This window comes from Ranitomeya variabilis, chromosome 4 (genome assembly GCF_051348905.1).
Source record: "Ranitomeya variabilis isolate aRanVar5 chromosome 4, aRanVar5.hap1, whole genome shotgun sequence".
Taxonomy (NCBI): domain Eukaryota; kingdom Metazoa; phylum Chordata; class Amphibia; order Anura; family Dendrobatidae; genus Ranitomeya; species Ranitomeya variabilis.
This window is the reverse complement of record NC_135235.1, coordinates 724,701,428-724,725,814: the sequence shown is the minus strand read 5'-3', so window position 1 is coordinate 724,725,814 and position 24,387 is coordinate 724,701,428. Positions and strand designations below refer to the sequence as shown.

Sequence of the window (24,387 nt, the reverse complement as noted above, 5' to 3'; positions counted from 1 at the left end):
GCATACTAGGATAGGAATGGAGCCATGAATACTAGGATAGGGATGGAGCCATGAATACTAGGATAGGGAAGGGGCCGTGCATACAAGGATAGGGATGGGGCCATGCATACAAGAATAAGGATGGAGCCGTGCATACAAGGATAGGGATGGGGCCATTCATACAAGGATAGGGGTGGAGCCATGCATACAAGGATAAGGATGGAGCCATGAATACTAGGATAGGGATGGAGCTGTGCATACAAGGATAGGGATGGGGCCGTGCATAATAGGATAGGGATGAGGGCATGCATACAAGGATAGGGATGGAGCCGTGCATACAAGGATAGGGATGGGGCCGTGCATACAAGGATAGGGATGGGGCCATGCATAATAGGATAGGGATGAGGGCATGCATACTAGGATAGGGATGGAGCCATGCATACTAGGATAGGAATGGGGACATGCATACAAGGATAGGGATGAGGGGACAATGCATACCCGGCTTATACTAGAGTCAATAAGTTTCCCAGTTTTATTAGGTAAAATTAGGTGACTCGGCTTATACTCGAGTATATACGGTATGTAAAAATAGCTTTATTGATTTATTCTCATTTTCACAAGGAAAGACTAGAAGCAATGGGATGAAACTGAAGTGGAGGAGACACAGATTGGATGTTAGAAAAAAAAACCTTTTGACAGTGAGGGTGATCAATGAGAGGAACAGGCTGCCACGAGAGGTGGTGAGTTCTTCTTCAATGGAAATGTTCAAATAGCAATCCATCTATATCCACTTTCACAAAGCAAATCTTCCCGTCGCTTCTGAGCCTTTCAGTGTGCCCAAATCAAAATTAGGACCCATGTAGTTGTCATTATTATTGTGAGAAGAACCCACTTAATTTACGGTGCGCTCCAGCTATATGTATCCTGACCTGGAGGAGGAGTTAGGTTAGTTGGAGAGGAACACTGAAGTGGAAGGACGTCTAGGAGAGCCGCAGAGCAGGAGAGAGGTCTGACAGCCACGAGGGAGCTGCAGCCTCTGGGAAAGGAGAAAGAACCTGGAGGGTTGGATGTGGAGTACCGGGAGAGGAAAGGAGCAAAGGAGAGGAACAGTGCTCAGAGGGGAACTGTGACCGGGCACCCTCAAAGCCGAAGCGCAGGAACCAGGTACCAGGGGCCCGAGGCTTTTGTGGAACTCTAGGACACAGAGCAGAACCGTAGGGCCAGGAACTGTATGTAATTGGCCCACACCTCGCCTGAGACGCAGCAGCACCTAAGGAGCCTGGGGCATGATAAAGACCCTGTAAAACAGCTCGAGTTGCCCGTCGTGCAGGTACCTGTCCCAGGACTGGGGGAAAGTGGAGGACCCTGTAGGAAACTTCAGGCAGCAGGGATTTCGTCTTTAAGAGGCGCTAGAGGAAAGTCTCATGGACCTCACCTGGAGAAGGGGACCCTCCATTGCCTCTGAGCTGGCCGGGCCATACCACCACCCGTGCCTGGTGCCCTGGACTGTGGCCAGCCAACTGCAGTAAACCAGGTAAAGACTTACAACTTGTGTCCTATCTTTATTCACCGGCACATACCATCCACGCCTTAAATCTTAGGACCCTGCTTCACCTGTGGAAAGTGTAACATCAGTGCTGCCACAACATCCCCCAGAGGCAGGGCCGGTTTTAGACAAAGTGGGGCCCTAGGCAAAAATTTAAAGTGGGGCCCCAAATGATAACATTGTAAAATCACACAAACATTTAGGTTACATTACATGAGCAGGATGCGGATACAGTTGGTGGAGGGGCCTTATATCGGCCAACAGGTCTGCCACTATTAGCTGTATGCAGGGGTGTTGCTAGGGTCAGAAAAGATTGGGGGCCCCAAGACAAAAAGTTGCCCCCAACCCCCTCTTAATTTTTTTTAACACCACAGATAATACAGTGATAACTCTCTGAGTACAGATAATGTATTAGATGTCACCTGCAGTCCTATGCAACACCAGAGATAGCAGTGATAACTCTCTGAGTACAGATAATTTAGTATATATCACATGCAGTCCTATGTAACACCACAGACAGCCATAGCGCTTCAGAGTAGGACTATGTTCACATGCAGCATTTTTTTCAGTAACCAAAACCTTTTCTATTAGCAGTAAAAATGTTGTGTTCAAAGCACCTGTTTTTCTGCTTGTTTTGTGGTGTTCACACTTTTTTCAGCTTTTTTTTTGGAGTGAGGATGTTTGCTTTGTCTACAGTATGTTTAAGATCACATTCATACGATCAGTATTTGGTCAGTATTTCACATCAGTATGTGTAAGCCAAAACCAGGAGGGTGAGAAATACAGAAGTGGTGACGTGTTTCTCAGGGTATGTGCACACGCTGCGGATTTTGCTGTCGATCTGCAGCAGTTTTCCATGCGTTGTACAGCACCATGTAAACGTATGGAAAACAAAATCCACCATACACATGCTACGGAAAATACCACGCGGAAACATGGAAAAACAAACATGGAAAACAAAATCCGCCATACACATGCTACGGAAAATACCACGCGGAAACACGGAAAAACAAACATGGAAAACAAAATCCGCCATACACATGCTACGGAAAATACCACGCGGAAACGCTGCGTGGTATTTCCTGCAGCATGTCCATTATTTGTGCAGATTCCGCAGCGTTTTACACCTGCTCCATAATAGAAATCCGCAGGTGTAAAAACGCAGGCGAAATCCGCACAAAAAACGCGGTAATTCTGCGTTTTACCTGCAGATTTTTAGGAATCTGCGTGGAAATATCGGCAGCAGATTCCACAATGTGTGCACATAGCCTCCTTGTTCCACTGCTGTTTCTGCATTACAAATACTGAACATGTGAATGAGACCTAATAGTTTAATTCACCAAAACCACTTACAAAATTGCAATGAAAAATGCCGTTGCAATATCTGCAGCTTTTTTATTCTTTCATTGCTTTATACGGGTGAGAACACACTGAAAGAACTGACACGCTACAGATTTAATAAGCGCTACAGGTCTGAAATCCAGTCAGAAAACAAACAAGCGCCTGCAGGAGATTTCGGAAATCTCCTATGTTTTGCTGGCACTTTATAAAGCAGCTTTTCGCCATGTTCATATGCAGAATTTTTGCATCTCTTTCTTCTGCAAATAAGAAGTTTACAGCGTTTTACAGCACAAGCAAAAACTGAGATTTTCAGAAATCTCCTGCACACCCTTTTATTTTCTCCTGACTGAATTTCACAACTGCAGCCTTTTTTAAATCTGCAGCGTGTCGCTTTCAGCAATTTTTTTCACCCGTAGAAAGCAATGAAAAAGTTAAAAAAACTGCTGCAACGTTGTTTTTCACTGCGTTTTTGGTGAATAAACCTAACTTTATTAAACATGTACTGTAGACAAAATGCAAACTGTAAACAACAAACAGCAAAAGCTCTAAGGGTGTGTGTCCACAGTCAGTAAATGCTGCGAGTCGGCTGCTGTGCACTTGTGCAGCGTCCAACCCACAGCGGCCAGATGTTAGAGTATAGTGGAGGGGATTCCAAGAAATTCCATCTCTACTGTGTGTACACTGACACCCGCACCTCACCTGCAGAGACGGACATGGGGCTGCCATTTCCGGATCCTCTGCACATACTCTAAAAAATGGGTGTTTTGAAAGCAGTGTTTTTACTGCCAAGAGAGCAGGCTTTGGCTGCAAAAAAATGCACCAAAAAAGCTGATTCCTATGCACACCTGTACTATATATGTGTATGGTTTACCCTTCATTTATTTCTATATAATAAATGCCCTGATTCAGCAGACAATATTCCTGTCTTGTGTCATCCAGACAGTAGTGACAGCAGGTCGCCCTGTCAGATTACCAGCAGTGGTTTAGTGACTGGTCAGAGCCTATGCTGATCCCTGCTGTATGTGACTGTGAAACCTGATCCTACAGCAATCAGCACAGAGCTCTGAGACCACAGTGAGTAAATCACTGCACTGAGGGGGTCTCAAGGGGGGTTTGAGAGAGACGCTCTGAGACTACAAAGCAATGCACAGCATTATTCACTGCTGGACACTCTCTGGGCACTTCATAGAGGGGTTGCAGATGCAGGGGCCCCCTTGTAGGTGGGGGCCCCAGGGGTCTGCCTGGTCTGCTTGTGCCAACGCCGGCACTGCCCAGAGGACCCCTTAAGGGTATGTGCACATGCTGCAGATTTTGCTGCGGATCCGCAGTATTTTCACAGCTGCGGATCCGCAGCGGTTTCCCATGCATTTACAGTACCATGTAAAGCTATGGGAAATGAAATCCGCAGTGCACATGCTGCGGAAAAAAACACACGGAAATGCAGCGGTTTATTTTCCGCAGCATGTCAATTCTTTGTGCGGAATCCGCAGCGGTTTTTCACCTGCTCCAATAGAAAGCTGCAGGTGAAAACCCGCAGCGGAATCCGCAATAAAAACCACGATAAATCCGCAGGAAAAACCACAGCGGTTTTGCACTGCGGATTTATCAAAACCGCTGCGGAAAATTCCGTAATGGAATCCGCAGCGTGTGCACATGGCCTTAATGCAGCGTCAGTCCCACTATTGACCGAACTCCACAGGTGGCATCACGACAGACTTTAAACACTTTTCCCTTAAAACACCGTTCCCCTTTAACGTTGAGTCCCAGGGCCACGGACCTGGTCGGAGCCACCGTGACATTCCCCCTCGAGACCGGACCCGATACGGAGTACCCTACTGCCCTGGGGTCGACTCATTATCATTTCCATAATGGAGTTACTTTATGAGGTTTTAAACTGCTCTGGTTTTCTGCATTGTGTCATATTAAGGCTTGTGAAAATGGTGTGTAGCATCTCGCCTGGGATCCACACCTGCCACCCCTGCTTCTGTCACCAGGCATGGCCTCATTCATTCTGCAGGCAGCACTGGGGATGGAGGAGATATCGGAACCAGAAGCTCTGGATGGTGCAGGCTCTGTTCAGCCACTTAGATTAGGGTTGCTGTGAACTGTAGTACCATCCAGTCAGGCATTATGGGTGTGTGTGCTGTCCATCTGGAGTAATCTGCTTCCTGCGTTCGCCAATTGGAAAGCACCCCACCCTACTAAAGCTCAAAGCTAATTGCAGGAAGATGCCAGGTACAGCCTTGTTCTCCTCTGGTTCAGTCCTCTGTGCTAAGCTGCCGTGACCCCTTAATCTAGCTTCTTATGATTTTGTATTTTCTCTGCTCTCGTGGATCTGACCCAACTACTAGACTATTAATCATCCCACCTCACTCCACAGAACAGCAGGTAACACCATTGCCCAAGCCTAGGGATCTCTGTGTAAGAACAGATCCATGTAAAGAATGTTGAGCAAGGCAATCCTTGGGATCTACAAAGCTGAGTAGATAGTGCCAAGCCTGATTGTGGTAGCCATATTTTGAGCTACCAGGTAACCAATACATCGTGTCTGGAATCTTTTCCAACAAGATATGCATTCAAATAGCTAAATGGCGCTCCTTCCCTTCTTAACCCTGCCATGTGCCCAGACAGTAGTGTACAACCGTATACAGGGTATTGTTGGATTCAAGAGATGTTGAAAATAATTTGTAAGGTCCATTTGTTTCCTATTATCCTTTGTGAAGAATTCCAAAGTTATCACCACAAAAAGCGACATGTCAGATGTGAAAAATGGGAGTATTTTGGGCAGTAACTACTGTAGTCACAAACTGACTATGGACAATAACACATCTATCAAAATGTTCAAACTCAACAGTCTTCATCAGTAAAATATGAGTAGTGGTATAAACTCTCTGGAGTAATTAGAGTATGGGGCTCGGTGGCTCTTGGCAATCTAAACTATCGTAAGGGCCAATATTTTCTATTAGATGAGTTTCAAGAAAAAATATTAGACATTTAAAGAGAACTTTTTATAATATTGCAGAGCTGGGGCATCTTCAATTTAGATCTCGCACATTTGGAAGAGGTAATGGAGACTTTAAAAAAAAAAAAATACCAGAGAGTTCCAAACTTACAAACTTACCTGAGGCAGGCTGATCCTACCACAATCAAAGTATCAACCAAAATGAACAAGTTAAAAAAAAACATAGAACAAAAAATATGTTACATCTCCCCCAAAAAAGTATGTACGAGGGGAGAACTCCAACACTAAACTGGAGTTGTACCCATTTATGGTGGACCATTGGAGATACTATGAGTCCTGACCAGAAGAGTAGAGAAAGTATTCGTGCCCCCATTTCAGGAGAGATTGTGCAGTAATCTGAATTCCTTAGGATTGAAAACATATCGGAATTTATGATGTGGGGTGAATCTATGAACCAGGACTCGAGCCATGCCAACACATCTCCTGCAGGCGTGAATAAATGTATATTACAGACATGAACCACACACAGCTTAGAGATATATCATGGCACAGGTGTAATGTTTTTTATGTAGTTTATCACAATCCTCCTTGAAATTAGTTAGTTTTTAATACAAACTGAAAAGTCAGGAGAAAGGGAAACTCTGTTATTGTACAGAAATTCACACTTGGCCTCACTGCACAGTTAATGCTGTTGATCATAAAAGTGAAGTTTGGCCAGAAAGACTGGACCAGGTCTTGTAGGGACCTTATGAGCACATTCAGCAGCACAGAAGGGAGGGAAGGTAGATTCATCCAATAAGATATCAGGGTTCTAGGAAGCCAACAGCATCATTACCCTCCGCTTTCTCTTACAGGCCCATCATAATATCTTGTCAGCACATTCTACGTATGTTGTTATTTGGCTTTGAAGTCTACAGACCTGGGCAGGTAACGGTCAGCTTGTTCTAATCCCTGGGGTTAGGTGGATCCTGTGTAAGAAGGTGGCGGGGACCCTCGTGTGCCTTCTCTCTCCTGGACTCTGTTCGCACATTCACATGTGGCACCTCACTGTCTATTACTGTTCATATATTGCAATGTGATGTAATGTTTATATACCATAATGTGAATGATCTCAATGGGTACTGTTTATAGGATTGGGGCTAGAATAGAATATAGGATAGGCTAGAACTGTAGTGGGGCTAGAATAGAGGGGGGCACAGTAGTGATAGATGATATCATAGAATAGAGCAGGAGGTAGGCAGCACAGGGGTTAACTAAAGGGGAGGTACAGCAAGGAGCAGGGAAGTATTAACAGGATACTTCCTGATTAGAGACAGACACCCGGCAGCCTTGCCAAGGGCAGGGTGCAGTGTATAAGACAGCTACAGGTCATGGGGGTAAAGCTGCGGATGGCAATAAGGGGCTGGAGAATAGTACAGTCGGGCATCAGCTCAATAGAATCATCCTCAGGGCGGTTCTGGGGTCTACAACTGGGGCGGAAGTCAGTAAGATGGAACTCCCGGCACCTTTGCAAGATGGAATCGGACAAGGGGCTGACAAGGAGCTGGTGATGCAGGAAGTACGGAAGGTACACGGATTGTCCACAGAAATGGCATGGATTGCTGGGAGAGAAGGAGAGGTTATAGAGGAAATGGAGTCTGCCCAGAAGGAAGGGAAAGTGCAAGATATGATGCTTTGTGTGAAATGTGCTGTAAAAGTGATGGGTGCCCATGTTATCAGTAAAGTTGAACTGTTTGAAAAGGACTATGATGCTGCAGTGTTTTATGGAACCTGGAATCCTGAAGCTGGAGTGAAAGAAACCGAGGGAACTGAAATGAGTACTCTGCTGCACACATCACACGCACACACACAACAGAAAGAACTCTGTATTTCATCTGTGGGGTGCCAGGGTGTGGAAACACTACAGCTCGTTGCCACGACTACCACCCTGGCCGCCTTACACTTGCAGGTTGTAAGCGCTATACAAAAGGGTTTTCACAGTTTCACAAAGCCATTTAAACATTTTCGGATGGAGGAGAATGTTATGGTCTACCGGCAAAATGGGGATCACATGACTGTGCCACGTCCGAACTACACCATTGATAAAGCAGCCACAGCCGGTGGCTGAGAAGAATCTGTGACTTCTCTGTAGTTAGTGGTCACTACTCACCTGGGTAGTCATATGTAGAAGTCTCCTCTTTACACCGCTCATCACCCCTCATATATGTCTCTGTAGTATTAATATGGGTCAGATCTTCACCCTGAAACAAATACTGTAAAAGTCACAGACAGATGGAGAAGTCACATCTATGATCAGCTCTAATCCTGCCATCTCCACCGTTCTCATGACACCAGTATGAAACATGTAATACTGGTGGATAAAACAAGACTGAGCACAAGACCTTCACCACAGGCTACACATCATAGGAGAGATCTCATGACACCTTCTCTCCATCTACCTGATGATTCTGAGAGACATTGGGATCTTCTTGTTTACAGTCCTGTGGAAGAAGAGGACGGGGACATTTCTCGGGTGTTGTCCTCTTACTGGATATATCTGGAGGAAACACACACAGGGACTGAATTCATTCCTTACATACAGATAATTATAGGCTGTGTGTATTTAATCCTATTACCTGGCGATGTGAGGGGCTGGGGAACCTCCATCATGACGTCCTCATACAGATCGTTGTGTAATTCTAAATATTCCCACTCCTCCATGGAGAAATAGACAGCGACATCCTGGCACCTTATAGGAATCTGACACATACAATGATACCGTCATCACACCGATCCCTTCATAGTTTTACTGTATAATGTCCCAGCATTCCCAGCAGTGTCACCTCTCCAGTCAGCAGTTCAATCATCTTGTAGGTGAGTGCTAGGATCTTTTGTTCATTGATGTCCTCATGTATCAGTGGGTGAGGTGGAGGCCTTGTGATTGGGCTCAGGGGTCTTTCCCATCCCTCAGACACAGGGGTCTGACAGTGCTCGTTAGAATTTTTTTTCACTACTGTGTAATCCTGATTAAGGAGAGACACATTAATAAATGACACTACAGACATTTCCAGATCCCTCACCTCTTGAGTTCTGTCCAACAGTTTTATTGCCATAAATAAGAATTATGTAATGTGACGCTATCAAAATCTCTCACCTCTCCAGTAAGATGGAAGAGGATCTCTAGGGTGAGGTGTAATATCCTCTCGGCCATCTTGTCCCTCTTCATATCCATTCTTGATGGGTAGTTAAGAAAAATTCTCTTAATATAGAAGATGTCTACTGAAAGCATCGGATATTGTAGGGACCTGAATAGCAAGACGATGAGAGGATGAATCATTACAAAGAATTCTAATAATAAAATTACTGGAGATAACAAGGGAAACATTTCAGAAGACAGAACCTGTAGATGTTGTATTCTCTAGTCTTGTATGGACTGGAACATAAGCTGAGTTACTGAGTAAGAAATCTTCTTCATGCAACCAATCGCTGGCTATGTTACTCACTGCTTCGGAAATTAATTTGCTGTAGGAATCACAAGTTCGTTGGGAAAGAACAGAAGATACAGAGTCTGGCGGGGTCCCAAGCAGCAATTACCATATTTTTCGAACTACAGAACGCACTTTTTACCCAAAAAATTTTTGGTGGAAAATCTAGTCAAAATATACTTACAATTAGTGTGATGGCAGTAGGAGTCGGGTGATTCTACGGCGGTCCGACACTGCAGGGAGATCCCACTCCCTTCCTAGGCTGGTGCGGCAGTATTCGGCGGCGTGCAGTGGTGTGGGGCTCCGCCAACATTTTTGGAAAGCCCGGAGCACTGCACATCCACACTGCTGCCATGCGGTAGCCCCTGGTAAAATGTTCACTGGGTTGGCACATGCACACATTGAGATCTCGGGAGATGAGATCTTGGAGCCGAGATCTCAATTTGCAGCGGCATTTTCCCAGAGGCCATTTTACCGAATGCCACCGCATCGCAGCAGTGGGGGTGTGCGGGGCTCGAGGGCTTTCACAAAATGACAGCGTAGCCCCTGCAACCCTTAGCATCGATGAACCTGCCGCATCAGCCTGGGAAGGGATATCCCAGAGGCCACTGCTTCACAGCAAGGGATGTGCGGGTGCTCTGGGATTTCAGAAAATGTTGGAGGAGCCACCGCACCACGAGAACCACAGAACCTACCGCATCAGTCTGCGATAGGAGTCATATCACTGCCAAACCATCGAACACCCTCTGTGACTACCCTCCACCAGCGCTACTGATTTCCCACGGTAAGGTGAATTCAGACTGTATGACGGACCACAGTTTGACACATTTTTATTTCCCTATTTTCTTTCTGTAAATTTGGGGTGCGTCTTATGGTCCGGTGTATCTTATAGTCCGAAAAATATGGTATATTTTTATTATTTTACAACATTGTTTTTTGTCTGACATCTACTAATAAAACCTATAAAGTTTAGGCCACAGACAACCAATAGTTTTTTCCTCGGAGTCGGCAGCTGAATACGTTTCTCATAGACTCATCTTCCATAACGCTAATTCTCGTCTCACTTACAGACGCTGGAATCGGCATTAGCAATACTGCAGGAGATATATTTATTACACGTGACAGGAGAAATAACGACTTCATGATGAGGACGACATCATCTTCTACTACGGCTCTAGAAACAAATTTGTCCAGAGTCCATCACTGACTCCATCACCACCAGCCGTGTATATGAATGTTTCCAGTCTTCCCCGCACTGTAATCTTCTATCACGTCAGATCTCATGTCTGATTCACACACATGTTTGAGGCTTTTATAAAAGCTTTTTTGTTTTCAAAAACACCATGGTCAGAAATGAACATATTTTTGGGATTATAAGACACACTGGACCATAAGACGCACCTAGGTTTTACATTTTATATATGCAGCTCTGGCAAAAATTAAGAGACCACTGCAAAATTTTCAGTTTCTCTGATTTTTCTCTTTATAGGTATGTTTTTTGAGTAAAATGTACACTGTTTCATTTTATAAAGTACTGACAACATGTCTCTGAAATTTCAAGCTAAAAATATTGTACTTATTTTCAGCAAATGAGAAATTGGCAAAATAATAAAAAAAGAAACAGTGCTTTCAGACCTCATATAATGCAAAGAAAATAAAATTCTTATTCAAGTAGAAACAACAATACTAATATTTTAACTCAGGAAGAGTTCAGAAATGAATATTTGGTGGAATAACCATGATTTTTAATCACAGTTTTCATGCATCTTGGAATGCTTTCCACCAGTCTTTCCCACTGCTTTTGGGTGACCTTATACCACTCCTGGAACAAAAATTTAAGCAGATCTTCTTTGTTTGATAGCTTGTGAGTATCCATCTTCCTCTTGATTACATTTCAGAGGTTTTCAATGGGGCTCAGGTCTGGAGATTGGGCTGGCCGTGACAGGGTCTTGATGTGGCGCTCCTTCATCCACACATTGATTGACCTAGCTGTATGGCATGGGGCATTGTCCTGCTGGAAAAACCAGCTCCCAGAGTAAGGGAGCATTTCCTGAGCAGAAGGAAGCAAGTGGTTTTCAAGGATAACCTTGTATGCGGCTTGATTCATACTTCCTTCGCAAAGATTTTCAACTCCTTTGACATGGTTAAAAATTATTTTTTAATTCAAATTATTTTTGGACTATTTCTAGCACTTGTTTGGTCATCCAGCTTGTCCTATTGCAAGAGGATTGTGAAGACCACAACAGTGTTTTTTATACTTTCCCTCGTTAAATAAGACTTGGTTCAGCTGATCACCTAATCCGAATCACATTAAGTAGAATGAGGTGTACTTTGGTAGGAATTGAACTGACCCTGGAATGGTATGGCTGTCAGACATGTAGAGATGGTGATTTTTAGAAAACATCACATGACCCGGTCACATGAACGGGGGGCCCACAGTGTCTAAACAGCCCAGGGTCCTGGCTACCCTTAATCCACCCCTGGTTCCAAGGCGTAATGGAGTGCATATGACTATGCAGCAGGGCTGGCCTTGCTGCCAATGTGTTAAAAAAAGGGAGTATGGGAGAGCAAAATGAATATTGTGAAGTGAATTTGCATGGGCCCATCCAGTATGTGGGTTCAAAGGCATATTGGGGTGGATATAAATTGATAGCAGGGCAGGCCTTGAATTCAATGCAACATTTTTTCAGGAGGCCCTCCTGGACATCTTATGACGGGTATTGTGGTGCGTTGTAATTCTTGGCAGCCCATCCACTCACAGCGTAGGCTACAACAGTTTAGGAGACCCACTGTTTAATAATGGCCCTTTAAGAAGATTAATGCCGCCTGATGTACCAGTAAAAACAGGCTCTGTGACTTTAAGGCTAAGTGCACACGTTGCAGAAATGCCGTGAAAATTTCCGCAGCAATTCTGCAACTCCTGCCGCGGGTATATTGCATGCGGAATTGGCATGCGTTTTCCTGCTAAACACTAGCGTTTTGCAAGCGTAATTAGCTTGCAGAATGCTAGCGTTTTCCAAGCGATCTGTAGCATTGCTTGGAAAACTGATTGCCAGGCTGGTCACACTTGCCAAACATAGTGTTTGACAAGTGTGACCAACTTTTTACTATTGATGCTGCCTATGCAGCATCAATAGTAAAAAGATCTAATGTTAAAAATAATAATAATAAAAAAAAAAATTGTGATATTCTCACCTTCTGGCGTCCCCGAAAGCCTTTCCCGCTCCTTTCGATGCTCCGGTCCCAGTAACTGGGACCGGAGCATCGCGAGGAGCGGGAAGCATGCCGGGGGATGCTGGAAGGTGAGAATATCACCATTTTTTATTTTAATTATTTTTTTTAACAATTATATGGTACCCAGGGCCTGGAGGAGAGTCTCCTGTCCTCCACCCTGGGTACCAACTGCACATGATCCGCTTACTTCCTACATGGTGGGCATAGCCACATGTGGAAAGTAAGCGGATCAATGCATTCCTATGTGTGCGGAATCCCCACGATTCCGCACAAGGAATGAACATGCTGCATTTTTTTCTGGAATGTGATTCCACAGCGGAAAAAAACGCAGCATGTGCACAAAAAATGCGGAATTAATTCTAATAATAGGATGCTTAATGTATGCCTTTTTTTCAAGGTTTTATCGCATTTTTATAGCGAAAATTCCTAAATGTGTGCACACAGCCTAAGAGTCCCTCCTTCATAAATGAAACAAGATGGGTCTGCTTATGTGTCACACACAACATGGCCAGCTAGGGTTGTTACGTTACAATGACATTTTCTAGTGAATGTATTTGTAGTGGTTGAAAGCAAAGTTAAAGTTGAAAAACGCTTCAAAAACGCTGCGTCTGAACTAAGCCCAAGTGGGGGAGGAAATTTTCGGTCTGGGGTTCATTATTTGGCCTTACAGGCAAGTCATTAACCTGCAAAGGATGTACCTTGATATATTTCCCAGCAAAATCCGTTTTGGTTTCGTTTTAGTGTGTTTTTTGTGGCACCAGTAAAAATAGCATGAATCTCAGAAAAAATTGTTTAAAGCTGTGAATAAGGAGTCAGGAATTCTTCCAGGGGCGATCCCCATGATGTTCCTGTGTCATCGGATCAGTGTTTCCATCATTTTCAGATGTTTTTAGACCTTAAAAGGACCCGGGGGGGGGAATAGCGGTAAAAATACTTGGGCCTCCTATAGACTTACATTGGGCTCGCTGCTCAGGTCGAGTATCCGAGTATTCCAATTTACTCAACCCGAGCAACGAGTACCCGAGCATTTAAGTCATCACTAATAATGTGCCGTCAGTAAATAGAATGGCAAGGGAATGGATAATGGGTGCTGGGCCTAATATGTATGGAGATAAACATGAACAAGGACACATTATACATATAGAGGGGGGAGTGGTGAAGAAAGTGTTTCCTCTATGAGCTGCCTATTAATGTGTGTGAATATTAGCGGTGAGCTGTTTAGTGTTACAGTGTGGATAAACACTTAAGAAAAATGAAGATATGGTGGGGTGACTTGAGCTCTTGCTATGTAGGAGGCAGAAGGTCTGAGCTCCCACCCTGACATCCTAAAAGTGACTCACAAAGCCTACAAGAATATTATCTTCCTGATCCAGAACAGTTTCTTATCGTGCCTGGACCATTTTGATACCAAAATCGGGGTTTTTGGACAAAGAAATCAGAAGACACAGCGTTTTAAAATCCAAGGACAACAGCGGTGCAGGAGAGGCGGAGGGATCCTCTCTTTCATCATTTAATCTTTGTGGAGCACATCTCCGCCATAGTGCCAGGGTTACCCACACAGAGGACACACAAGACGGACTTCCCCAGCATCAAGGGACCCACAGCAACCTCTTAAGGTGAGGCACAACAGGCATCTCACTCGATAACCGCGGCAGGCCTGCAACGCACTGGGCTGTGCTTACCGCGAGGTGCAGAAAATAGATCCGGCCGCGTCCAGGCGCCATCTTGCAACAGACCCAGGCTCACACGTGAGAGCAGCTCTCAGCGCTCCTCGCTTCTAGCTGCAGCACGACACAGAAGAGACTGCAGAGTCTGCCGGTGAGCCTCTTGTGAGGAGCCCTGTGGTCAGTGACTGATCCAATGTTGCCCACCGCAACCCATCAAGGAGCGGTGCAAAGAATCCGGCAGCGCAGACCCTAAAGTACAAGGGAACCCTCCCAGCAGGACTAACCGAGGGACGGAGTAGGGAAGGCCCCAAGCATAACAGAATAAAGGGGGACTCGGTGCTTCTCAGTGCTGACAGGGAGGATAAACCTGAAAACCAATAGGCCTGCATTTCCTCCTATAAGATTCACACAACACCCTGTTTGGGATGACAGTCAGGTAATCACTGAAGCAATTTAACCTATACACCGGAGGCAACAGTACTGTATTGAGCGCCGAGGTTAAAGACCCGAGATATAACTAACTCTGCGAGCCCTAATATAAATAAACCAGAGCAGATACTCTACTTTGTCTATATTGCCTTAACCTTGCAGTCTACTTAAAGGCATATTCATTATAAATCTTATCCTGTGGCACCACATGGCTTGAGGAGTAAAGTCTACCTGGCATTGTACTACACCAGAGTTCGACTCTCTTAAGGTACCGTCACACTAAGCAACGTCGCAGCGATATAGCCAGCGATCTGTGACGTTGCAGCGTCCTAGGTAGCGATATCGCTGTGTTTGACACGCAGCAGCGATCTGGATCCCGCTGTGATGTCGTTGGTCGCTGCTGGAAGGTCTGAACTTTATTTGGTCGCTAGGTCGCCGTGCATCGTTGTGTTTGACAGCAAAAGCAATGATACCAGCGATATTTTACACTGGTAACCAGGGTAAACATCGGGTTACTAAGCGCAGGGCCGCGCTTAGTAACCCGATGTTTACCCTGGTTACCAGCGTAAAATGTAAAAAAAACAAACACTACATACTCACATGCGTCCCCCGGCGTCCGCTTCCCACACTGACTGAGCGCCGTAAAGTGAAAGTGAAAGCACACGTCACCGCTGTGCCCTGCTACTGCCGGCGCTCAGTCATTGCAGGAAGCGGACGCCGGGGGACGCATGTAAGTATGTACTGTTTGTTTTTTTTACATTTTACGCTGGTAACCAGGGTAAACATCGGGTTACTAAGCGCGGCCCTGCGCTTAGCAACCCGATGTTTACCCTGGTTACCCGGGGACCTCGGCATCGTTGGTCGCTGGAGAGCGGTCTGTGTGACAGCTCTCCAGCGACCAAACAGCGACGCTGCAGCGATCGGCATCGCTGTCGCTATCGCTGCAGCGTCGCTTAGTGTGACGGTACCCTTACACCTGAGACCCATATAAATAAGACATATAAGCCTGTATCAATGAGAAGATTGGTTGTCTATCTTCACACAACATACTGTTTCTCCTTATTGGGAAACAGCCATCTACATCATCGCAACCTCTCTATCTACTTAATGGTATCCCTCACCTGACCTACTTGCCTACCTACCATCTTTGCCAATACTGTATGGTCATAGTGTACCCACTTGTCTATTTGTCATCTTTAATTCTATTGCAAGCATATTGAAATCTCGTTTGTATTATTCTATATTGCAGGTGAAAAATTCTACATATATACTCTGAACTGTACTATCATATACAGCTCTCGTGAAAATTACTGGTTGACGGCTTGTTGGAGGCAGTGAACTTAAAATGGAGCCAGCTGAAGGGAAGTTCAAAAACAAATCTCAAAAAAACAGACAGACCTCCCTGGGAGCTCTCCCAAAATCATATGAGGACTTCCCAAACCTATTAAGTCCTATTAAATCTAGGTCTCCACTAAAAGGAGATGAATCAAAACCTTCCTATCCAAAACAATCATATATCCCGACATATAATAAGACAATAAAAGAAGGGGTTGGCCCCAAAAAAAAACAACTAAAACAAATCCCAGCTCACTTTCTTTCAAAAGTGACACTAAAGGAGATACCAAACCACTGTCGCCATCTGTGATACCTACAGAGGAAATGGACACCTCTAAATCGTATAAAAGAAAGGGTCTTAAGGTACCTTCACATTAAGCGACGCTGCAGCGATAGTGACAACGATGCCGATCGCTGCAGCGTCGCTGTTTGATCGCTGGAGAGCTGTCACACAGACCGCTCTCCAGCGACCAACGATGCCGAGGTCCCCGGGTAACCAGGGTAAACATCGGGTTACTAAGCGCAGGGCCGCGCTTAGTAACCCGATGTTTACCCTGGTTACCAGCATAAAATGTAAAAAAAACAAACAGTACATACTTACATTCGCGTCCCCCGGCGTCAGCTTCCTGCACTGACTGAGCGCCGGCCCTAACAGCAGAGCGGTGACGTCACCGCTGTGCTGTACTTTCACTTTCACTTTCACTTTACGGAGCTCAGTCAGTGTGGGAAGCGGATGCCGGGGGACGCGAAGGTGAGTATGTACTGTTTGTTTTTTTTACATTTTACACTGGTAACCAGGGTAAACATCGGGTTTCTAAGCGTGCCCTGCGCTTAGTAACCCGATGTTTACCCTGGTTACCAGTGTAAAACATCGCTGGTATCGTTGCTTTTGGTGTCAAACACGACGATACACGCCGGTCTGACGACCAAATAAAGTTCTGAACTTTGTTCAACGACCAGCGATATCACAGCAGGATCCAAACTAAACGATATCGCTAGCCAGGACGCTGCAACGTCACGGATCACTAGCGATATCGTTTAGTGTGAAGGTACCTTTAGTGACCAAGAGAATAAAGCTAACCCGTCTACAGATGAGTCAGGTAGCCTTTCAGAAGATTACTCACCTAACAAAGACTTTAATAAAATTGAACAAGTTATGAAATTTCCTCTACACTTATTAGCTTTAATAATTTACCTCCCTCTGACCGAATCATGGAACAAATCTGGCATTAGGAGAATTGGGAATATTCACAATGGGATTAAATTCCTTACATTCAGCGAGATAAAATCTAAATACAACTTACCCTCTTCTGAACTGGTCCTTTTTACTATGCTAAAGGACAGTATACAAAAACTCCTGACCGGTAAAGCCTTGAATCTTGAAATCCTTTCTTCACTGCTGTGCAACCTAAATAATAAAAACATTTGGAGCCGAAGTAACCTATATAGTTACAGTGCCTTGCGAACGTATTCAGCCCCCTGGAACTTTTCAACCTTTTCCCACATATCATGCTTCAAACATGAAGATACCAAATGTAAATTTTTGGTGAAGAATCAACAACAAGTGGAACACAGTTGTGAAGTTGAACGAAATTTATTGCTTATTTTAAATTTTTGTGGAAATTCAAAAACTGAAAAGTGGGGCGTGCAATATTATTCAGCCCCTTTACTTTCAGTGCAGCAAACTCACTCCAGAAGTTCATTGTGGATCTCTGAATGATCCAATGTTGTCCTAAATGCCTAATGATGATAAATGTAATCCACCTGTGTGTAATCAAGTCTCTGTATAAATGCACCTGCTCTGTGATAGTCTCAGGGTTCTGTTTCAAGCACAGAGAGCATCATGAAGACCAAGGAACACAACAGGCAGGTCCGTGATACTGTTGTGGAGAAGTTTAAATCCGGATTTAGATACAAAATGATTTCCAAAACTTCCCAAAGAGCACTGTGCAAGCGATCATATTGAAATGGAAGGAGTATCATACCACTGCAAATCTACCAAGACCCAACCGTCCCTCTAACTTTCATGTCAAACAAGGAGAAGACTGATCAGAGATGCAGCCAAGAGGCCCATGATCACTCTGGATGAACTGCAGAGATCTACATCTGAGGTGGGACAGTCTGTCCATAAGACAACAATCAGTCGTACACTGCACAAATCTGGCCTTTATGGAAGAGTGGCAAGAAGAAAGCCATTTCTCAAAGATAACCATAAAAAGTCTTGTTTAAAGTTTGCAACAAGCCACCTGGGAGACACACCAAACATGTGGAAGAAGGTGCTCTGGTCAGATGAAACCAAAATTTAACTTTTTGGCAACAATGCCAAACGATATGTTTGACGTAAAGGCCACACAGCTCATCACCCTGAACACACCATCCCCACTGTCAAACATGGTGGTGGCAGTATCATGGTTTGGGCCTGCTTTTCTTCAGCAGGGACAGGGAAGATGGTTAAAATTGATGGGAAGATGGATGGAGCCAAATACAGGACCATTCTTGAAGAAAACCTGTTAAAAGTCTGCAAAAGACCTGAGACTGGAACAGAGATTTGTCTTCCAACAAGACAATGATCCCAAACATAAAGCAAAATCTACAATGGAATGGTTCACAAATAAACATATCCAGGTGTTAGAATGGCCAAGTCAAAATCCAGACCTCAATCCAATCGAGAATCTGTGGAAAGAGCTGAAAACTGCTGTTCACAAACGATCTCCATCAGACCTCACTGAGCTCGAGCTGTTTACCAAGGAAGAATGAGCAAGAATTTCAGTCTCTAGATGTACAAAACTGACAGAGACATACCCCAAGTGACTTGCAGCTGTAATCGCAGCAAAAGGTGGTGCAACAAAGTATTAAGTTAAAGGGGCTGAATAATATTGCACGCCCCACTTTCAGTTTTTGAATTTCCACAAAAATTTAAAATAACCAATAAATTTAGTTCAACTTCACAATTGTGTTCCACTTGTTGTTGATTCTTCCAAACACTTGCATTTGGTATCTTTATGTTTGAAGCATGGTATGTGAGAAAAGGTCGAAATGTTCCAGGGGGCCGAATACTTTTGGAAGGCACTGTACTTTATCAAGGACAACGTTAGCGCTAAAAACGTATATATGAAGAGGTGGAAGTCCGACCTTGGTACAGACTTGCGAACTGAACAATGGGACAGCGCTACAAAAAACACATGCCAGTCAAACATATCAATGGCTTTCCATGAGTCCTACTTTAAAACAATGACAAGATGGTATCTAACGCCCATCAGTTTGTCACATATAAACCAGGAACACTCTCCCTTATGTTGGAGAGACTGCGGACAACAGGGTAATCTCTGTTACTTATTTTGGGGTTGTCCGATAATAAAAAATCTCTGGTTCCAGGTATCGCGCCATATTAACTCCTTTTCTGAAATGTTGTGATCACCCCTCAAAGGCCGCTTCTTTCCCTTGACATGGAGCAATTTGACCCCTCGGTTAGATATGTCATCATACAGATCCTCCTAGTTGTCAAAAATGCATTGGCATTCTGGTGGGAAAAACCCGAAACATCCAAATTCTCAGATATTTTGGACAAAATTCACCAACATAGCGCTCTGGAATGGAGATTTGCGGCTAACAATAGCAGTGTTTACAAATATTCTAAGAAATGGAAGATCTGGAACAGCAAATTTAAGGTTTAAAATTGCCATTTTGTGCCTCTTTCCTCGGAATTGTATACATTTAAGTATGACATCTACATACAACATTCTTCAAATTGCAAATCGGTATTTGTTTGTTAGAGACTGTTATTAGGGTTCTCTAATTTTATTGATCCCTTCCTCTGTCCACTGTTAACCCTTCCCTTCCCCTCCCTCATTTCCCTAATCCGTTTTTAATACAAAAACCTAATAAAAATATTTTAAAAAGAAAAATGAAAATATGGGACTAGTGTATGCAATATTACTGTGCAAAAAGGGAAATAATAAAAGTGCAGATGTGCTGCTAAGTGCTAAACTGATAATTATCCAACTGTAAAAGATGTTTTTTGCTGTTATTGTGAACAGTTAAGCAAATTAAAGATTAAATGATGTCTAAAAGGCCTAAAGTTACAGATGACACATGTCCTTTGTATTTTAGGTATATATATATATATATAAGCTAATTTCCCAGGTTTGTAAAAACCCGGCCTCCTCTAACCTTGTGCAGCCATGGGTTCTAAGCAGCTGCCGAGCTCTCTGACAATGGTGGAGGCCACGAAGCAGGAGAAGGATATAAGAAGATAACAAAGCGTTCTCAAGTTGCCCTTTCCTCAGTTCTAAATGTTATTAAGAAATAGCAGTTACCAGGAAGACAAAGCAATATATTTCTAATATTAATGCGCCAGTAATGGGGAATCTCCACATACCTCCACCTGCAGAGCCGCACACCACATATATGGCTGCTCTGTGCGCACAGGACCTGTGATGAGGTCACAGGAGGGGAGGAGTCAGGGGTCACATGATCAGGGGCCTCAGTGTATGCAGGACTCTGCTGTGCTGGTTGTCATGGTGCTGGATGAGGGGAAGTTTATGTGTGGGGTCAGGAGGGGTTTACAGTGTGGATGTAGCAGAGCCGTGTGTGTATGAGGTGTACGGAGCGGAGCCGTGTGTGTACGAGGTGTACGGAGCGGAGCCGTGTGTGTACGAGGTGTACGGAGCGGAGCCGTGTGTGTACGAGGTGTACGGAGAGGAGCCGTGTCTATGAGGTGTACGGAGCGGAGCCGTGTGTGTACGAGGTGTACGGAGCGGAGCCGTGTGTGTATGAGGTGTACGGAGCGGAGCCGTGTGTACGAGGTGTACGGAGCGGAGCCGTGTGTATATGAGGTGTACGGAGCGGAGCCGTGTGTACGAGGTGTACGGAGCGGAGCCGTGTGTACGAGGTGTACGGAGCGGAGCCGTGTGTATATGAGGTGTATGGAGCTGAGCTTTGTTTGATAAGTAGATCCATCTGAATATTACATGTATTGTTCTCCAATATTTCCTCTCTATTATTCCTATCTCTGTATTATCGTCTTGTGTCTTTTTCCTTCTTCCTAATATTATTCTGTGTTCCGCAGCTGCAGGAGAAAATGGCGAAAGTGATGACTATCATGAAGGAGAATCTTCTCCAGGCACAGGCAAGGGTCTATGACCAACAGCGAGACTGAGGCAGTTCCAGCCCGGGAACCCCATGCTAGTGCTTTCACATGTAAAGCGCCATGGAATAAATGGCGCTATAAAAATGTATAATAATAATAAAATAATAATAGTGCTTATCTGTATGGTGGAGAGCAAGATCCTAGCTAAGTGGAAAGGCCCATATGAGGTGGTGGAAAAACTGGGTGAAGTTAATTACAAGGTACACAGCTGGGCCGAAGGAAGCCGCACCAAGTCTTATCATGTGAACTTGCTAAAACTTTGGCGAGACCGAGAATCGCTGGACGCCCCTTGCCTGGGAGCCAGTCCCAAAGCCACAGTGGACAATCTCACTGTTGCGGAGACTCTAATTCCCACCCAGAGGCAACGGTGTCGGGAGCTGTTGCAGCAGAACCATGACCTGTTCAGAGCTGTCAATGCATACTCAGGTGGTAGAGCATGACTGTTATGAACTGGTGGTTTAGGAGCAATATGGGACGTGCTCTGGAGGAGGTGGTACCTTTACTGACCGCAGACCCTGAACTTAACACAACACTAGAAGTAGCCGTGGGATGTTCCTGTCACTCCCTAGACACCTCGTCACAGCCGGAGGACTAACTACCCCTAAAGATAGAAACAGGAAAGCTATCTTGCCTCAGAGAAAATCCCCAAAGGATAGACAGCCCCCCCACAAATATTGACTGTGAGTGGAGAGGGAAATGACATACACAGACTGAGCAGAAGAACATATTTGGCTTTATAATCTACCTCAATTGGTTGGGAGACAATGACAATAACCAATGAGCAAATCTCTGTGATATACCTGGGATATTATTCTCAAAGAGAAGTTTTAGTGTTGAATGAGGAGTTTGCAAAGTGATTTTGTGGAACCCAACAATGAGTTCAGGTGCTTTGACTGCAAAGTATAAGACTACCAAGTGTCTTGTACAGGTCTCAAACCCACTTTGAACAGGTGAGAGAAGCTTAGAAAAATAGAACAAAATTCTCCACTCTTCTCCCTACAACTGTAGCAGCACAGCAGACACAGATGTCTCTGATGTGTGTACTTGCAAAGCAAATGGAGCCAAAGGATCTACTGTGGACAAAGCAGGTGACTTTTGTAAATTCATTTTCAATTGTTCAAATGAAGTTTGTTGTTCATCACCCCAAGGACCAAAGTAATCACTATTTTCACCTTTTAAAATATCATACAAAGGTCTGGCCTTGTCTGCAAAATTGTCAATGAAGTCCCTTGAATAGTTCTAACCCTAATACCCAAGAAATGTCACAATGCCTTGTGTGATGTTGGAATTGGTAGAGAAGTAATTGCCTCTATTCTTTCCTGCAGTAGCTGTCTTTTTCCTGGACTCAACAAAACTCCTAAAAACCTGACCACGGTTTGCATCAATTTGACCTTTTTGGTGTTCAATTTCAACCCTGCATCATGCAGCAGCTCAAACAATTCTGTCAGAAGAGAAACATGTGACTCTTTATCCTCAGTAGACAACAGAATATCATCAACATATTGCAAAATACAATCTGGCCTAGAAAATCTAGATAATACCTTTTCCAACGCCTGATGGAAAACACTAGGTGACAAATGTGCTCCTTGAAATAACCTACAAAACAGATATTGTTCATCCAAGAAAGTAAATGCAAACTTGTACTGACAACTCTTTTCAAGAAGTATACTGAAAAAACATTACCGGTGTCCAGTACAGAGAAGTATTTTGCCTCTGCATTCAGCATTGCCATCATGTCATGGGTATCTGCAACAATGGGTGCTACATTGGGAGTATGTTTGGTAAACATCCCCAAATCCAATATCATTTGATAAGAACCATCAGATTTCAGGACACCACAAAGGATTGTTACTTACAGAATTAGCCTTTCGGATGACACCTTGATCTAACAATTCCTGTATGATCTTTGACATAGAATCAATTGATTCTGGAGGCAATTTATACTGACGTTGTGGTGGAAGATCTCGCCCTTCCACATTTACAACAACATCCTTCATTGTACCAACCTCATTCCTGAACAGAGCCCAAAGAAAAGGAAAAAGCTGTACAATTTCTGTCAGTACCTCATCCCCACCAGTTTCAGGCCACAAATGATCTGTTGACACAACATCATTTAAGCAAATACTTCCAACATGGCTATAATCACTAGGGTCAATGACTACAGGTTTACAACCATTAGAATCTTTCCAGATCACTTGATTTCCTAGATCGACTACCCATCCGAATTTCTGCACAAAATCTGTGCCAAGTATATTCTCAGGATCACGACAATACCAAATGTCAATTCCTGTTTTGAAAGAACTAGGTATTTCCAACGTCACATTGGTAACCAAGGTTGCTTTAGTTCCACCTTTCCACTAAAACCAACAATAGTACAAACTGGTGAATCTGGTTGTAGCTTCAAATCAAGATTTGTAACACTTAATTGAGCTCCTGTATCAATAAGAAATACAACATTCTGTCCTGCTAAATTTCCATTGATAAATGGTCTTCCACAGTCATCCAATGTAACGAGTCACAAATTCCAATGGATGGGGTGTAGGAGTAGTCTGTGATTGTCAGAAGATGGAGGAGATGGGAGAAGACCAATGTCCTTATTAAAAGCACTTGGAATTCTGTCCCTGGACTCAGTCTCCTTCACTGTCATCTCTCTGATCTGTCTGATTAATGGCGCATACGGTGACTGCGTTTGTCTGTTGTCAGTCTGAGTGAGTGCAGAAGAATGTAATGGAGGTGCAGAAGGTTTGGTGGATGATTTTGGCATGAGTCCATTTTCCCTTCCAAGCTTACCTGTTCCTTGTGTACCTGTCTCTGATTCTGCTCTCAAGAATTTTCTGCACTGCCATTTTAAGTGTCCAGGTATACCACAAAAATAACAATGGGTATTGTTCCTTTGTGTAGTATTTTTACCTCTATGATCAATGTAATCTCTGTTCTTGGATGTTTTTGTGGGTCTAGGTTTCAGCTGACTTCTTTCTCATGAACTACAGCTATTTTAGTCAATAAAAACTGTTGCTTCTTGCAATGATGGCTGAGCACTAGCCAATTGCTCTGAGGCAGGATCTAAATATTTGAACTTTTTTACAAAAAATCTGATCATGGATGTTGGCTCCGGATGACGCCTAAGATCCATCACCATTCTAAAGGCCTGTTCAAATTTTACCAAAAATGCAAATGGGTCATCATTAATATTAGTTCGTACATTTTCCAGAACATCAATTTTAGGCTTGGCTTCGCCAGTCGTAAACAGTATTAATTGTCTAAGTCTGTCTTCTTTTGTG

At 44.0% G+C, this 24,387-nt stretch overlaps 2 protein-coding genes across 2 annotated transcripts in view; both read right to left on the bottom strand.

The window, feature by feature from the left end:
• The window catches only part of LOC143766679 (uncharacterized), a 59,789-nt gene that overhangs the window by 3,971 nt on the left and 31,431 nt on the right, over positions 1 to 24,387 (bottom strand). The gene's annotated exons all lie outside the window — the stretch shown is intronic.
• On the bottom strand, positions 8,063 to 20,373 carry LOC143766676 (gastrula zinc finger protein XlCGF66.1-like). Its single transcript, XM_077254529.1, has 5 exons — positions 20,336 to 20,373; positions 8,962 to 9,112; positions 8,651 to 8,830; positions 8,444 to 8,567; positions 8,063 to 8,364 (listed from the first exon to the last, which is right to left on the bottom strand). The coding sequence occupies exons 2-5, from the start codon at positions 9,094 to 9,096 to the stop codon at positions 8,243 to 8,245; spliced, it is 561 nt and encodes a 186-aa protein (XP_077110644.1). The 5' UTR covers positions 9,097 to 9,112; positions 20,336 to 20,373; the 3' UTR covers positions 8,063 to 8,242.